Source organism: Venturia canescens, chromosome 3 (assembly GCF_019457755.1).
Source record: "Venturia canescens isolate UGA chromosome 3, ASM1945775v1, whole genome shotgun sequence".
Taxonomy (NCBI): Eukaryota; Metazoa; Arthropoda; class Insecta; order Hymenoptera; family Ichneumonidae; genus Venturia; species Venturia canescens.
Window position 1 is genome coordinate 26,964,995 of NC_057423.1, and position 18,106 is coordinate 26,983,100.

The following is an 18,106-nucleotide window of genomic DNA, read 5'->3' on the forward strand; positions in this document are numbered from 1 at the left end:
GAATCGATTCTTTACAGTGTGTATCTTGTTGAAGTAACGAATGACTTTCACGTGAATTTTTAATGATTTTGTTTCCATTAATTTTTTGTAATTTTGATAAAACGTTGTGAGTCCGACAAGGATTCTCAACGCTCATTTGTCGCCGGAGATTATATTTCGAATAACTGATAAATACTTGACCTCGAATTGATATAATTCATTTCAGTACTGCACGTAACTTCCGTTATGACTTTTTTTTCATTAACTTTTTTCTTGAAAATAATTATCATGAATTTCAATTAAAGTTTGCGATTTGTTCGATAAATATTTCAAATTATCAATAAAAACTTGGCCTCCAATTGATATCATACATTTTTATACTGCATGTAACTTGGATACTTTATTTTTCAATTTGTCCAATATTTATGAATTTTTTTGAAAACTTTTTATTTTTCTTTACAGAATTTTTTCGATTGTTTTTTATTTTTGTTGAATTTTTTTGAAGTTTTCAATTTTTCGTTTATTATTTCTATAGAATTTTTTTCCTGGTTCTGAATCGTTTTTCTATGTCATCCAGAAACAAGAGACCATCAATGTACTTGTCCCAACCTTTTTTTCCCTAGGAGAAGTTTATGGTTTGATATCACGCCTTTTTTCTCAAAAGTTCCTCATTTATGTTATGACGGTTATAGGATTTTAGTATAAATTTCTATGAATGAATTGCTTAGTACATTTTTATAGATTCCATTCTCATACGAACATTTTTTATGGGATAATCTTTTTCATGAAATTATCAGCAAATAAGGGACCATCAATGTACTTTTCCCAATCTTATTTTCCCTGTGTATGATGTTCGGCTTATAAAGTTGGTTTCCACCATAAAAAACCAATTTTTCGTAAAAATTGTAGTGAAAATATTTCGTCACAAGTCTGCCCTTGAACTTTGGCGATTTTTTTCCTCATACTCTAATATGTTATGCCTATTAGGAACTCAACAGCATGGAGGAATCCGGGATGAGGCCCGAGAAATGAATTTAGGTTTATAATGTTGGTTTCCACGTAAAAGACCAATTTTTCTTCAAAATGTACTGAAAATATTTCGGCACTGGTTTGGTCTTGGACTTTGGTGATTTTTCTCCTTATCTTCTAATATGTTTTGTCTATTGGGAATCCAAGAGCATGAAGAAATACGTGTTGTGGGCCATAATATGATTTTCGGCTTATAACGTTGGTTTCCACGAAATAAGATCTATTTTTCGTCAAAATTGTACTGGAAATATTTCGTCACAGGTCTGTCTTTGCACTTTGGCTTTTTTTTTCTTCTACTCTAATATGCTATGCTTATTGGGAACCCAAGAGAATGATAGAAAGCGGGTTGGGGGCCGAGATATGATTTTCAGCTTATAACGTTGGCTTCCACGAAAAAGGACCTATTTTTCGTCAAAATTGTACTGGAAATATTTCGGCACTGGTTTGTTTTTCCACGTTGGTGATTTTCCCCCTTATCTTCTAATATGTTTTGTATAATAGGAATCCAAGAGAGTGAAGAAATGCGTCTCGTGGGCTGTAATATGATTTTCGGCTTATAACGTTGGTTTCCGCGACAAAAGATCTATTTTTCGTCAAAATTGTACTGGAAATATTTCGTCTCCTGTCTGTCCTTGGCCTTTCGCGATTTTTTCCAAGTCTTCATACCAAGAAAGAACTGCCGTAAAGATTTCCTTAATAGAACAGATTTTATTTATCCCTGTTCTTTAAAATTCAAATGAAAGATAGATCAAATTCATAACACGAAAAGTCCAACAGATTTGCCCACTTTAAATGTCGCTTTTGCATTCTGAATCTAGAGATTTCATTTCATCCAAAACGTGCCCTCAATGAAATATATTTCCAAAGTTTGCAAGTGGCCGCTGAGGTCCAATTATCCACAATTTGATAGTTGCTGAAAAAAAGTACCCGAAAACTTCTAACATTTATTATGACAGAACTCAAAGCAGCAAAAAAAACTAAAGCGAACTTAATTCAACAGAGCAACAGAATTCAAAGACGTTTGAGGTACCTGCATTGGTTTTGGAGGAAAACCATTTCAGGACAATTCAGAAATGAATTTAGAAATTCGAAAACTCACAATGGAGTAGAAAAAGGAAAATTGAAGTATTTAGAAAAGCGGAAGACTTTTGTGATGAATTTTCTAGATTACATGATACGGTTGGAGTAAATGATTTGAATGATTGGCACACATGCTGCAACACAGAAATATCAAAGTTTGGAAGTATTTGCTGTATATCAGTCATACAAACTTCAATACTATTTGAAAAGGAACACTTAAAAACTTGCATTTACCTTACATATTACCATAATCAAAGATAAGTGGTGATCCGTCGCATATATATTTATCCACAGAAATTTCAGAGTTCGCAGGTATCTGCTGCGGTTCAATGTATCTGCGCAATGAGCTTCGAAGACAGCAATTTCAAATCTATCCATAAATGAGCATCTGAAGACTTTTATAATCAATTTTTTACTTCATATAGATGTTACAGTTAGAGTCAAAATGTAAAATGAATGGCACAGTATTTAAATTGTATAGTTTGCAGATTTTTGCAGTATTTTAATGATCCGAATCTACAGCATTATAATGAAAAGTTGTCAAAAGTCATGATGTTACATTAAAATGACATAGCGCACATTGCATTCAGCAATTCTGTAAGTTTCTGGGGATGTTGGTAGGCATCATATTTGATCGCATCCAAAACTGAGCAACAGTAGACTTATCGGAATGAATTTTTATTATAATCCCATATTTGTAGTTTGCAAAGTGGAAACACTCAACATACATGTCATTCTATAAGTTTTGTTATCAAAATTTGTGTTTGCATACCGCATTCCTAAGATACGATTTTTCATATCATTAGGAAAAAAAGCATCCAAAGGCTTTCTGGAAAAGTTTCCAAATTTATCACTGGACAGACCTAATGGGAAAAGAATAACTACACACTATACCAAAACCAGATTTTTTTTTGAAAATCTGATTTACAAAATGTGCAATTCAAGATCATGGTTAGAAACCTCTCGAATCATGTTACCACAATCATCATGAAGGAGTAGAAAATCATAGAACACATATTAGGGAACGAATTAATAATATGAATCGATCCGCTGCAAACTGAGCGGGTGAAAACAAGGATCGGAGAGGGCAGAGCCAAACTGAATATCAAGCAAAATATGGGGATGTTTAAAAATAATGACGACACAAGAAATAAATTAGAAAATATTTATTCAATTAAAGTTTCTAATATCATTCTAACAGTTGCGTGTATTTTTGTTCTATTTATTCGTATATATAACCTATGTACACATGATATATAATTACGCCACTGACAATATATTCGCACTGGACAATATTTCTCGTATTCTGGTTTAATTGAAGGATTATTTCAGTTAACACTTATTTCCAATCGAACGAAATGATGAAATCTTGAAAAGTTTCGTTGACATATGCATCGCGCATTTTTTATATTCTTTTTCACACACACATCACAGACTACATTTACGCGGCCGCTTTGATACCGGTTTAATATATCACAAATAACAAAATAAATAGTAATATGCACTTCTTTAGATGACGAAAATTATTTTTTTATTGATCCCGCACGTACTTCGTAATGTCGAAACTCTGTTCATACGATCAAAAACTGACACATGGTTTGTACATTATTGTATGTATATCGATCGAATTTATGACTGCTGTTACCAGCTGTGCTGCGCCGTGTGCTACGTTCTGAAGTTGACGTCAGATTTCCAATCATCAACAACTAATTTCAACAACCAATGACAACGTTTAAAAATGGATGTCGTCAGATCCAACCAATCAGAAACTCGAGAGCATCAAAGTGCCTTTGATTGTGTTGTAAATATAGACGCATAAATTCTAGAATATGTTGGTAACTTTTGCATAATCTTGAGCCTGTGCAAAGTTTTTTCTCAGCAATTACGCCACCGATAATGCTGATTGTGGGTGGAATCGAAAGAGAATTTATTAATTAATCTCCAGTTCAATTTTCAAAGCCTCAGATGACTCAGGAGTTTCGTAATTGAACAAAATGACATGCCAATTTTACCCCCACCACCGCGAATCGTTTTATTCAGAGAAAAGATAGTCTCGGCGAGCTCGGGCCAGCAGACGACAGGGCTGTCAATGTACTTGTCCCGAGACTCTACCGAGTCTCTTGATTGATTATATCCACTGCTATTTCCAATAATGTTTTATTTATTTAAACGAAATTTGCAAATCTTGCACCGTTGATCCACGGGGCTACGATCGCAATCACTTTATAATAACATAACAGACAATAACAGACGGTATACAAGAAAACATTGAGGACTATCAGAAACTTTCTCATCGGCGATTGGTCGAGACGGATAGATTCTCACCGGTGATTGGTTATGATGGGCATCAAGAAGCCCTTGTATATATCGGTCTGAACCCATATACGGATACGTCAGCTGCGTAAATATGTTGGTACTTTTTGCATAATCTTGAGCCCGTGCAAAGTTTTTTCTCAGCAATTACGCCACCGATCATGCTGATTTTGGGCGCAATCGAAAGAGAATTTCTTAATTAGCTGAAAGTTCAATTTTCAAATTGCGACATAACTCCTGAGCTTCGCAATTCAAGAAAATGACATGTCGATTTTACCCCCACCACCGCGAATCGTTTTATTCAGAGATAATATAGTCTCGGCGAGAGCCTCGGGCCAGCAGACGACAGGGCTGTCAGTGTACTTGTCCCGAGACTCTGCCGAGTCTCTTGATTCCATAATCAAAAAAAGGAAGAACTAATACCTGGCATGCATGTCAATACACAGAATTTTCCAAATTTGCAAGTATTCGCTGCGATTTATTCATCTAAATTTAGGTACAGACAGAAAAAATTACCACCGATTCGTAAAATTTATTATGCCAAAACTAAAAGGAATAAAGACAGCGCACTTGAAAGTGAACAGAACCCATAATTGTTTCATGTATCTCATTCATATATTACAGTTGGAATCAAAAACTGAAAAGATTGGCACACCTACCGCTTCGCAGGAATATCAAAGTTCATAGGTATTCGCTGCGTACCAGTAATACAAACTTTGGTGCTATGGGGCAAAAAACTTTAAAATTACCCGAACCACATTTTTGAAAATTATTATGGCATATTCAATAAATAAAGTGACAAATACGCTGCATGTTGAAGTAAATCAAATAGTGTAATTTAGTATGTCTCCATGGTTATACACAGACAAAATATTTGATCACATCCAGAAATGATCAGGCGTAGACTCACACACATGAATTTTTTAATCCATAATGCCAATCGTAAACATGGTCTGGAAATACTCAATATACGTGTCGCTTAATCATGTTGTCAAACTTAAGATGTGTTCATTGCATTTGGAAGATACAAATTTTGATATCACGAAAAATAAGCAACCAATGACTTATTGAAATGAATTTCCAAATTCATCATACAACAATTCAAGTGAATATCTATGTATTTACATGGCGCAAAGATGTTTTAAAACTCGTGTTTGTAAACAAGCAATCATGAAAACTTTTTGTTATGAATTTTCCAATTCATTGACATCGATATGAGGAAATAGAAATACGAATGTCACTCGAATTGTCTAGAGAATGAATAGAAATTGGTATGGATACACTGTAAGCTAAGGAGGTGGGAAAAAGGGCCCGGTGAACACAGCCAAACGAAATGAAAGAAAATATGACAACAATACATTGAATTAGACACTTTTACTTGACCGAAGTTTTTCAACATTTATTTGCATTCATTTACATACAATCACGCATATTTTTTTTATAATGTAATTACACAACATAAAATTTCTGTTTGGAAAGAACGTTTGAGAGGTTATAATGAGCGAAAGTTTTTTTTTCTCACATAACTCCCGTTGAAAATTTTTGAAGAACCCAGAACCAGGATTGCAACAAAATTATGTTATAAATAAACGTAAAATCAAAGAATTTGTACAAGGAGAAATTTCCCAATACTAATATATGTTCTATATAACAAACACTCGCGAACCGATTGCGATGAGCGTAAACTAACCCACATGGTTTTCACAAAACATACATAACATTTTTTTTTTATAGTCATATAAGAATTTTGAATCGAATTCATACAGCTCGCACTATTTCTCCGAAATTTTATCATTCAGATCGCTGTTGCTATTAATTTGCTCATGCCATCAAAAACTGACAGATGGATGTATTATATATCACGTCAAAGTCACTATATGTCTGGTTTTCGTAATACTGTATGACACCACATACCACTATTTTTAATAAAATAAATACATATTTAACACTTTATTAGATGAAAAATATTTTTTTGTCACCCCGCACTTCGTAATGTCGAAAATCCGTTTGTTATAACATCAATAACTGACGGCTGACTGATGGCCTTGTATATATATTTATAAACTGTATTCCGCTGGAACGGTACAGCAAGTGTCCTGACCAATCACAGCTCATTATTTCTGTAGCCGGGATCCCGAGACCCGAGCTTCCATAGAAATGGGTTATAGCTGGCATCAAGAGGCCTTCGATGGTGTTCTGTACAGACACAGTAAATCCATAGATGTGTTAGTAACTTTTGCATAATCTTGAGCCCGTGCAAAGTTTTTTCTCAGCAATTACACCACCGTCGTATTGATTTTGGGCGCAATCGAAAGAGAATTTCTTAATTAGCTGAAAGTTCAATTTTCAAATTGCGACATAACTCCTGAGCTTCGCAATTCAAGAAAATGACATGTCAATTTTACCCCCACCACTGAAATTTACTTTATTCAGAGATAATATAGTGTCGGCGAGAGCCTCGGGCCAGCAGACGACAGGGCTGTCAATGTACTTGTCCCGAGACTCTACCGAGTCTCTTGATTCAGTAACTTATTGACTAATACACATGTGAAATAAAGAAAAATGTGTAACAAAATATGTGTTCTGGATTTATTTGTGTTTAAGAAATAATAGGAAATTCAATTGGTTACTTCTTAGCGCTTCTGGTTACAAAACGAAAAATTCCGATATTACCGATAGCGGCCTTTCGTTCGCAATCGGTCAGTATTCGAGATCTCGGTCAGCGCTAAGTAATTTATTCGTATGGCTATGTGTGGATTTTTGTTTAAATATAAATTTGGGTAATTCGGTAATATAATAAAGTTTGATGTTATACATTCATAATTTTTATTTGGAGTATATCGACAGTGTGGTGTAAAAGTGTATGATGTGACCGCTATGTGTCGTGGCGCGACGTTCGCATAATTTTGAGTCGGCTGATCGTCAATCTGGCTGTGCCCGCGTGTGACAGTTTCTCGCGAGTGTTTACGATTAAATTAAGAAAAAATAATAAAGTGTCTTTCACAAAATTATTAAATGATAATTTTCTTGACTACGTGTGGTATCGACCTAGTCAAGCAGTGACACCTTGACTCATTTCCCTCCCGATATAACTTTTGTTATGAACTATTATAAATTTAACTCCTTTTCTCAATTCCGTGCCCCTCGTCACCCTTTTATTTCTATCCTTTAGTTTTCATGCGAGGGATCACACGCAAATTCCTTTCTTATCCTCTATTTATTTTTCCTCGTTTTTCGAGGTTAGCAAGCACTTCTTTGTCTCTTACTTTTGAGCCAGATACAGGGGAATAGTTTTCTTTCTTATATTTTTATTATTCTTTTTATTAATCTATATGAAATCCCCTGGCAGGTACCTTTGGGCAACCGGACAGAAGGGGAGCATATTTCTTGGTGACGGAGAGCCAGCGACGGAGAGAATTTCAACAAAATATCTGCGTGAGTCAAAGTATCATCCTCTAATATTTCTATTTCTTGAAAGATATCTGGACAAGTCAGTCTCCCGTAGAGAAGATTTCGTACTTAAGAGAATCCAGAGATCTTTCAAATATTCCAAATATCATTAACGCTACTGATTTGATTCCGCCACTACACAGGAGCTATCGCTCAGTCTTGGATTACTTCTTGACTGTCGGGCTCTAGCGAGGCTGACAAGGAAAGGTACTTTAGTGTTCCCCTCCGATTTTGATAATTTTTTTATATGTTATAGTCCATCGAAAAATAAGAGACACGTATTTTTTTTTATCGGCTTAAAGTTATTTTTAAGGGGTGAAGTCGACCCCCGAAGTTGGGCATGTTTTGCATCTGGTAGACTGTTTTATATAGAAGCACTCAACCGATCGAAACAAAACCAATTGCAAAATGTTCTGCATGTCAAATAACCTATATGACATGTTCAACTTTTTATGCACCCTTACTGCAAAGGGGTGAACCACCCCCGAATATCCAGATTTTTGTCGTATAAAAAAAACTTACGATCCGATTCTAATAAAACAAACGCCATTTTGCAGAGCAAAAAAAAATAAAACTGACGTGTTTTTCGGTTTTCCTCAAATCAAAAAAATTAAGGTAGTAAAATACCCTTAAAATGTCAAATTTTATTTCGAGCACTGTCCCCTTCCAATTTCAGTATTCTTTTTATAGAATGTAGCTTGTCAAAAAATAAGAGACACGTATTTTTTTTATCGGCCGAAAGTTATGTTTGAGGGGTGAAATCAACCTCCAAAGTTGGGCATGTTTTGCATCTGTTAGATTGTTTCATATAGAAACACTCAACCGATCGTAACCTAACCAATTGCAAAATGTTTTATACGTCAAATAACCTATATTACATGTTCAATTTCTTATGCACCCCTATTACATGGGGATGATTCACCCCCTGACATTCATAATTTTTTTATTTAAAAAAAAAATTTCATTCGATTTCAATGGAACAAACAACATTTCGAAGAGCGAAAAGAGTTCACGTTGACGTGTCTTTGAATTTTTCCAAGAGAAAAAAATCAAGGAGGTAAAGCACCCCTAAAACCTCAAATTTCATTCTGCGCACCGAAATGATTAAATTCAATTCAATTGGTCTCATTATCATTGCGGATCGACTTACATTCCATGGTCGCGACTTTCACAATTTTTTATTTTCGTATATACATGGGCTGTATACAAACATATATATATATATATATAGGATATACATAGGAGCTAAAATTCTTCATGTATTAAAAATAGATTCCAATTCACATTTTCGTTTCAATTATCATTTCTGAACTTATGGATTATATTTTGAACAGTAATGATGTTCTTCGAAGAAATGTTTGAAACAAAGTGACTTTTTACCCCACGAACATCTTACTACAGCCACATTTGTGCAGCCTTCAATTTCACATTGTGTTTGAGATGATATACCAAAAGCTAATTCAACGGGATTTTCGAAATTCTCAGGTCGTTCTTCTATGTACCCAGTTTTGAACCCGGCATATCGAAATAAATTTTCGTACCTCGGAGATGATAATTGATTATGTACCAGAGATTGCAGCTTGATTATATTATTTCGTAAATGTAGACTTAAATCATAATCAAGTAATATGACACTGTCTGAAAAATGTCTGACATAATTTTTCCAAATTCTAAATCCGAAGACATCGAGTGGCTGGATATTCCCTGTCGTTCCCTTTGGTATGATCATTGTAACAATTTCTTTGGTACGTGGTGTAACTACCGTGACGACACTGGGACAATGTCCACCCCATGAATCTATCAAAAGCACACGTTTCTCGCCGACGTTTGGGAAAAACACTTCTTGAAGCCATACTTTGAAATGTTCTATAAATCAATACGTGACAGTTAATGGCATATCTTTTTTTTATATTTGAATATCACATACCAACGTACCGGATGTAGCCTTGCCAGATTTTGAAACGCTTATAAAGACATTAGGAGGTCGAAAAATGGTTCGTTCTACAATTGGCCCCAACCGCCCTGATGGCTCTTTTAAAATTATCAAAAGAGGTGACAACAATTTTCCTGCTGCTGATATTGTTGGCTGGATTGTGTAGCTATGAGTTGTCGCTGAAACGGATTGAACAAGGCATTCTACTTGTTTTGTACCTTCTTTTGTTAACGTTCGCCCTGAATGGATTTCTAATTGAAAACCACTTTGATCAGAATTATAAATATTTTCCGAGCCATATTCTTTAATTTTCAATTAAACTTCGGAGACAAATTTTTTAGCATCGTTTTGTAATATATCCTTTGATTCGAGGGTCTTTTTTGTCACGAATTTATTTATTTTTCTACTTGTAATTCGATAAATTTTTTAAAATTTTTTTATCCATGTTGGCGAAGCCCTAAAACGCAAATCCTCGTGCCCAATTAATTTTTGGGCCTGTAGTGCCCATCTCCGAAGATCAATATCGTGCACGATGAGACCTGCTTCTATGGCGCTTTTCAGATTATCAATTGTATATTCAGAAATGCGCAACAATTTTTCCTTGTAAGTTCCGCCTTTATTAATTTGTTTAGCCCAGCGCCTTAATTGCTGCACAGATTTAACGAGTTTAAATCGATTTTGGACTTGTTCTATTTTGCTATTTTGTTTTGTTTTTGCACTTCTTCAGTACTCAACAGCTCTTTTTTTGTAGTCGTAGCTCAATTCTTCTTCATCGTCAGTACACGTTTCAGGGCTTAATGAAGATTCTCCAAGACCCCATTCGATGTCATTATCTTCGACAGGTTCTACTATGACATCTCTATACGGTTCTTGAAAATCTAATGTCGTATCTTCGACGATTTCTAGCCGATTGAACTCTGCCATAGAAGCTTTCAGAATTGCTGCGAAACTTTCTTTCAATTCCACTTCATAATTATTAACAGGACTGTCAGGAATGTTCATCACGTCGAATGTAAGAAACAGCAGTCTTATTACGTTCATTGGATTGATCGACATGATAATAACGATATGAAATTCACGATAGCGGACACGATAATGACTGATCAACAGTCGAACAGCAACTTAACTTCTAGAGTGATATGAAGGCAGTTTTTGCTTTTTTATCTTCAGTGGGAGGCTTAATCTGATATCACCACGAAAACAGCATTTTTTTTTGTTTTTCGGATACCCCTCAAGCATTAGCCTGAGCGAGCTGGCTTTTCCAAGAATATAATAGGCGTCGAGCCACTATTGCGACTCTTGATAATTGAGATTTTTTATCTTCGTAAATCGTTCAAAATAGAAACTTATATAAATAGAAGAGATACCAACACTTCTGTATAAAGGTGAAGCATGCCAGAATATTCAATTCTCTATCTGATTATGATGGCAGCCGATGTACATGCGAGATAGATATTATTAGGTATATAAGTGGATACGCAATGATGATGAGACCAATATGCAATGCGGCGCGCAATATAGAATTTGAGATTAAAGCGGTGTTTCATCCCCAGAATTTTTATTATCGGAAAAATCCAAAGACACGTCACCTTTAATTTTTTGCTCTTCAAAATATTGTTTGTTCCATTGAAATCGAACGACATTTTTTTTTATACTAAAAAATTATGAATGTCAGGGGGTGGTTTACCCCCTGCAGTAAGGGTGCATAAGAAGTTAAAAATATTATACAGGTTATTTGACGTATAAAACATTTTGCAATTGGTTAGGTTACGATCGGTTGAGTGCTTCTATATGAAACACTCTACCAGATGCAAAACATGCCCAACTTTGGGGGTTGATTTCACCCCTTAAAAATAACTTTCAGCCGATAAAAAAAAATACGTGTCTCTTATTTTTTGACAAGCTACATTCTATAAATGAATACTGAAATTGGAAGGGGACAGTGCTCGAAATAAAATTTGACATTTTAAGGGTATTTTACTACCTTCATTTTTTTGATTTGAGGAAAACCCAAAAACACGTCAGTTTTATTTTTTTTGCTCTGCAAAATGGCGTTTGTTTTATTAGAATCGGATCGTAAGTTTTTTTTATACGACAAAAATCTGGATATTCGGGGGTGGTTCACCCCTTTGCAGTAAGGGTGCATAAAAAGTTGAACATGTCATATAGCTTATTTGACATGCAGAACATTTTGCAATTGGTTTTGTTTCGATCGGTTGAGTGCTTCTATATAAAACAGTCTACCAGATGCAATTGCATGATATCACTGAGATTTATATTCTTCCAGAGCCGGCTTTGCTTGTGAGCAATAATTGTTCAATTTAGACTTCTAGGAGCCTATGAATAAAGTAAATAATTTGTTAACCTATTATTATTATTATTAATATTTATTTATTGTTCCCAGGTTCTCATACAGATGGCAGCAGTGGAGCTGCTGGGACTGCGGCACATAAGTGTGCCGTTATAGTATATTGAGTATCTCCACGCCATGTTTGCGATTGGCATTACGGGTTGAAAAATTCATGTCTGTAAGTCTACGCCTGATCATTTTTGGATGCGATCAAATATTTGGTCTGCGTATAACCATGGAAACATACAAAATTACACCATTTAGATTGCCTCAACATGCACCATGTTTTTACTTTTTTTTTTTATTGTGACAATAAGTTTCGAAAATGTGGCTCATGGAATTTTGAAATGTTTTTCCCCATAGTATCAAAGTTTGCATTACTGGTATGGAGGGAATACCTGTAAATTTTGATATTTCTGTGAAGCGGCAGGTGTGCCAATCTTTCAATTTTTGGTTCCGACTAATATACGAACGAAAAAATTCATTACTAAATTCGCCAGCTGATTATTTCTAAATAGTTCTGGAATTGTCGTCTTCGAAAGCCAATGAACAGATACATCAAATGATTTTGGGTTCCGTTCGCTTTTCATTGAGCTGCCTTTTTTACTTTTTATTTTGGCATAATTAATTGAATGAATCTGTGGTACTTCTTTCTGTCTGTATCAAAATGTAGATTAATAAACCGCAGTGGATACTTGCAAACTTTGAATCTTGTGTATATTGATATATTCGCCAAGTATTATCACTTCCTATTTTTTATTATTACACTTACCCGTACGCACGATCTAGCGGAGCGCGCGTGCGGGAGAGAGAGGAACAGCATCCCGAAATCCGGTTAAAACTGGATCCCTTTCAAGTGATTGACGCTTCACGTCGAAGCGCCCATCCTTTGCACGTGCACAAGTGAGAAGGAAATAGAACCAAATAAATCTGGATTATTAAGCTCGACTAAAATGAATATAAAAGGCGGACCAAAGTACCCAAAAGAATCTATTTTTCCATATCATTCCGAACTGTCCAGTTCTCCTCTCTGCCTAGTCAAGTTTCAGCATCGCGTCTACTGCTCGAGAACCAAGGGCCTCCGAATCCCTATATTACTCAATAACCGGATTACACGATCGCCAAGCGAAGTCCTCTCCTGGTTAGGCCCCCTCCTTATCGTACCAACATTGCGTTTGGCACGTAAGAAGATTCGTAACGAAACAGAGATCACTCTCTGTTTCTCGGAATTGAGGTTTTCAGTTTATGAAATTCACAATCTCGTTGAAATATTTCCCTCTTATCCCTAATGATTCAAAATATTTTTTTCTTCCTACACAGCCGAACGTTATGATTTCATTCTCGACACGGATAAAGAGCCTAAGCATTATTGGATACAACTCCGTGCTCTCGGTGCTTGTGGTGTTCCAAAGATACAACAATTGGCTATACTGAGTTATGACTCAGCGCCGGCACGCCCAGATTGGACAAAACCCACCTACGACGTTGGCCTTGATCCTGGTATCGTAAGTACAGAATATATTTAATCTCAATCTCGTCGAGAGTTTGGGTGCGAGGTGGAAATTTCTGATATATGCAAAACCGCTATATTTTCTCCCTAAATTCATCTAGAGTCGCAGCAGCGACTCAGAGACACGTACATTTATGGTATGACGCGTAGCTGCCAGAGACTCATTACCGAAGCAATAGCATTTTTAATTGTTTTCGAAAATTTGGGTGGGGCTCAAAATGTAGAAGAACTAAAAGTAGAACGACTGATATTTCAAAATTTTTAAATTCGTCGTATCAAAATCACGACGCATAAGTAATTCGATTATTTTTTCTCGACAGACTATTTAATAGATTATGAATTTAAAGTAATATTTTTTCTTTGAATGCGCATTGGTTTGAACATATTTATTCAGACCATCTCTTTTTGAATGCGGAGAATATAGAACGTAACATTGCAATAAGTTGATATTTTCCGAATTCCAAAAAGAAAGTGCTTGTTTTCTAGAAACACCAAAATATTGATTCGCTAAAAGTCGCGAGCGAATATTTCGAATGAACAAAACTTTCATTTAAGAATGGCGAACGATCGAAATAGCGAAGTTGAAATAGCGAAGTTCAAAATAGCGAACGATACGTAACATTAGTTACAAAAATGAACACATGGCGGCGCCCCTGTTCACCACAAAGTTGGAATCAAATACGTATTTTTTGTACATACTAGGGTGGCCCTTAATATGGGTAAAAAAAAAAATTGATCACGCCGCCCCCCAAAACGGTTGCAAATGATAAAAAAAAAATCTACGCAAAGCCGTAGCTATGTCCGGTAAGAGGAAGACGTGCCTGTAAGTAGTAAGGCTACGCCGGTTCTGGCTCAAATGAGGGCGAGGGGGGAGCGGTGTGCGGGGAAGCGCCATGGCCAGAGGGGGGCAGCGAAGGGGGAAGCCGCGCGCCATAGGGCCGTGTGTGTGTGTCGCACACATTCTCGCGGCCCTTGAAAAAGAAGGAGAGATAGAGCCGATGGTGAGTGTGAGAGAGATGGAATGAGAAAAATCGTGTGTGACATTTAATTAATTTATGACCAGTGCGTTACGGATTCGTCTTCGCCTCGGATGCAGATAAGGGAGGGGGGGGGGGGGCATAACGAAGGGTCTGCCGTTGGAGAGAGAGAGGTGTGAGAGAGATAGAATGACCCTAGAGAGCAAAAGCATGAGAGAGACGGAGTGAACGAGAAAAAATATTCTCTAAGAGTTTTGAACTCTGGGTGTATGTCGAGATGAAAACATTCAGAAGGGTCTGCAGCTCAAGAGCAAAATTATTCTACAATAATTCTATAAGAGGTCTGAAGATTTTTTCGACATTTTTCTATAAGAGGTCTGTCCGCTCAAGATTTTCAAAATTTAGTTATTTTTCGATATCCGATAGTTGCCGAGTGTAGGAGAGAGATGGGTGGTTTCAATATTCTGAAATAGACTTTACTCATTTAGATTGAATTTATTGTATATTTTACAGAAAAACAAATTCTATTAAAAGTTTATGGGTTTTATTCATAATGTCTGTTTTCCGATCTCGAGGAAAAAGTCTCTCTCTCTCTCTCTCTTCCATATTTAAATCTAGATGAGCAAAAAACGACGACTCCCGGCGATGCTCCCGAATAGGGCTCAATCTTCAGTTTGACTATTAAGCCCGAAAGAGTAAACACGAGAGGGACTGTGTCGTAAAACTCGACCGCATCATGTCTCTCGTCACCGACGTTGCTACGCGGAGCAATGGCTGCGTATGCAAGCGACTCTTCTTCGGACGTTGGAGCAATATTTGGTCATGTCTCTCGTCACCGACGTTGCTACGCGAAGCAATGGCTGAGTATGCAAGCGACTCTTCTTCGGACGTTGGAGCGATATTTGGTGTCACGAAAAAAGATGGCCGCGAGTCGAAACAATTTATGATCTGAGATGCTGTAGTGAACTCGAAAACTCTGAGAAATCCTTTTTCTGTCCATCATATCTCTCCCTCCCTTCCATATTTAAATCTAAATGACCAAAAACGACTTCCGTCGATGTTTCCGAAAAGGGCTGAATCTTTGGCTTGACTAGTTAGTAAGTATCGAACCCCGAAAGAGTCAACACGACGAGATAACTTGAGAATGACTCTATCGTAAAACTCGACATCAACGCATCATGTCTCTGGTCACCGACGTTGCTACAGAGCAATTGCTGCGTATGCAAGCAACGCTTCTTCGGACGTTGGAGCAATATTTGGTGTGGGAACACCAGTGCGATACACTTATCGAATCGTTAGAGGCGCAAGTTCGATTGAAGTAATCACGACTGGGATGGCACCACGCAATCACTTCGCAAATCTTACGTCTCGAATGTTTGAAGCAGGTAACACGTCAACGCTTCATACATTGGGGCCGCGGAGTATCGAATGATTGTGGATTAATATGGCGAGAAATCGAGAGCGCATTCGGAAATCGCTTGTCAACCGGGGCTGTAATTAATCGTGATCACATCGACCCACGGAAGTTCTTACTGGATGCATTTGAACTTGTTGAAAAACAAGTGAGTGCTCATATACGCAAGTATAGCAGCATTAAAGTGAACACTTCGTTCAATGGAGAGTTCAGCGTGGGTGATAAGCGGGCGAATAAAAGTATCAACACGGGAAATGTTGAACTTTTTACAACATCGGATCTGAGAGAGTGGTATCAGAAGCGAGTCGTGGAGCCAACTCTGAAATCGCTCGAGGAGTTCCAGGAGAGTGACAGTGGCTGGACCCTAACATCAATAACCAATCTAACAGTGAACATCAACAAGTACAATACTTTGCGTGCGGGATGTCACATTCCATTGGCGAAACGCATACTCTTGAAGAAAGCAGTCGTGAATGTGAAATCACGAGATAATGCGTGTTTCGGATGGGCAATGACTGCTGCACTTCATCCAGCAGAACAAAACAGTGATCGCATATCTTCATATCCACATTATTCGACGATATTTAATTTCCAAGGCATCAACTTTCCGATGACGTTGGATCAAATTGGGAGATTTGAAAAATTAAATAATCTCTCAATCAATGTGTATAGCGAGAAGAAGGATGTGATTCTGCCAGTGCGGGTGAGCAAGGAGAAGAAAGAGCGACATGTCAACTTGCTTTACGTCGAAGACGTGTCAGAATGTGGAATTGGACACTTTGCTTACATCAAGAATTTATCTCGGCTCGTCAGCTCACAACTCAATACTGATGAGCACCGGAAATACGTTTGCGATCGGTAAGTAAATTGTTATACGAGTGTACTTCTTTTCCCCTTTATAATTGTGACAAAATATTAAAAAGAATTTGAAATTTTACAGATGCCTCCATTACTTCGCAACCATCGAAAAGCTGCAGTCACATGAGGTGGATTGCGGCGTAATCAACGATTGTGCTGTTCGACTACCGGGTGAAAACGACAAATGGCTAGAATTCACGAACGCCAATCGGAAGGAGCGTCTCCCGTTCGTGGTATACGCCGATCTCGAGTGTATCTTGGAGAAGACTAGCGCTGAAGAGAGAGAGAAAAACAAGATCCAACATCATCGCGTCTTGAGCGTTGGATATTACGTAAAGTGCTCTTACGATGATTCATTATCGGGATATCACGAGCACCGAGGTGAGGACTGTGTGGAATGGTTCGTCGAAGAACTAAAACAATTAGCTTTGCGCGTTGAAAAAATTCTCCTAACGAACATTCCAATGAAACAATTGACTCCGCAAGAGTGGAAAAAATTTCGGGAAGACAAAGAGTGTCATATTTGCGAGAAACCTTTTGTCGACGGTGATGAGCGTGTTCGCGATCATTGCCATCTAACAGGCCAATTCAGAGGTCCGGCTCATTCAAATTGTAATTTAAACTATCAAAATTCGTTTTTCATGCCAATAATTTTTCATAATTTATCCGGTTATGACGCGCATTTCATCATAAAAGAAGTTGCAACTGCGTTCGCGGGGAAAATCGATTTGCTTCCGATAACAAAAGAAAAGTACATCTCCTTCTCGAAAACGGTTCAAACAGGCAAAGACACGCGGAAAAATATAAAATTACGTTTCATCGACTCTTTCAGATTTCTCAATACGAGTCTCGATAAATTAGCATCATTTTTAACTGCCGACAAACTCGTAACGTTAAAATCACAATTTCAAGATGTAGACCATTTTCATTTATTAACGCGGAAAGGTGTCTTCCCGTACGAGTATATTGATAGCTTTGAAAAGTTGAATGAAACGGAGCTTCCACCACGGGAAGCATTTCACAGCTCTTTAACTGATTCAACAGTCTCCGAAAAGGAGTATGCACATGCGAAAAATGTATGGGAACGATTTTCAACGCGAACGCTCGGTGAATACAGCGATTTATACTTGAAGACTGACGTATTACTATTAGCCGATATCTTTGAGAATTTCCGCGATACTTGTCTAAAAAGTTATGGTCTTGACCCTGCGTT

At 37.1% G+C, this 18,106-nt stretch overlaps 1 protein-coding gene across 1 annotated transcript in view; it reads left to right on the top strand.

Annotated features, from left to right (window-relative positions):
* Positions 1 to 18,106, top strand: part of LOC122408579 (laccase-like) — an 885,959-nt gene that overhangs the window by 536,791 nt on the left and 331,062 nt on the right. The window contains exon 4 of the mRNA XM_043415437.1: positions 13,455 to 13,639. Within this exon, the coding sequence (XP_043271372.1) occupies positions 13,455 to 13,639 (185 nt within the window). The remainder of the gene's footprint in view (positions 1 to 13,454; positions 13,640 to 18,106) is intronic.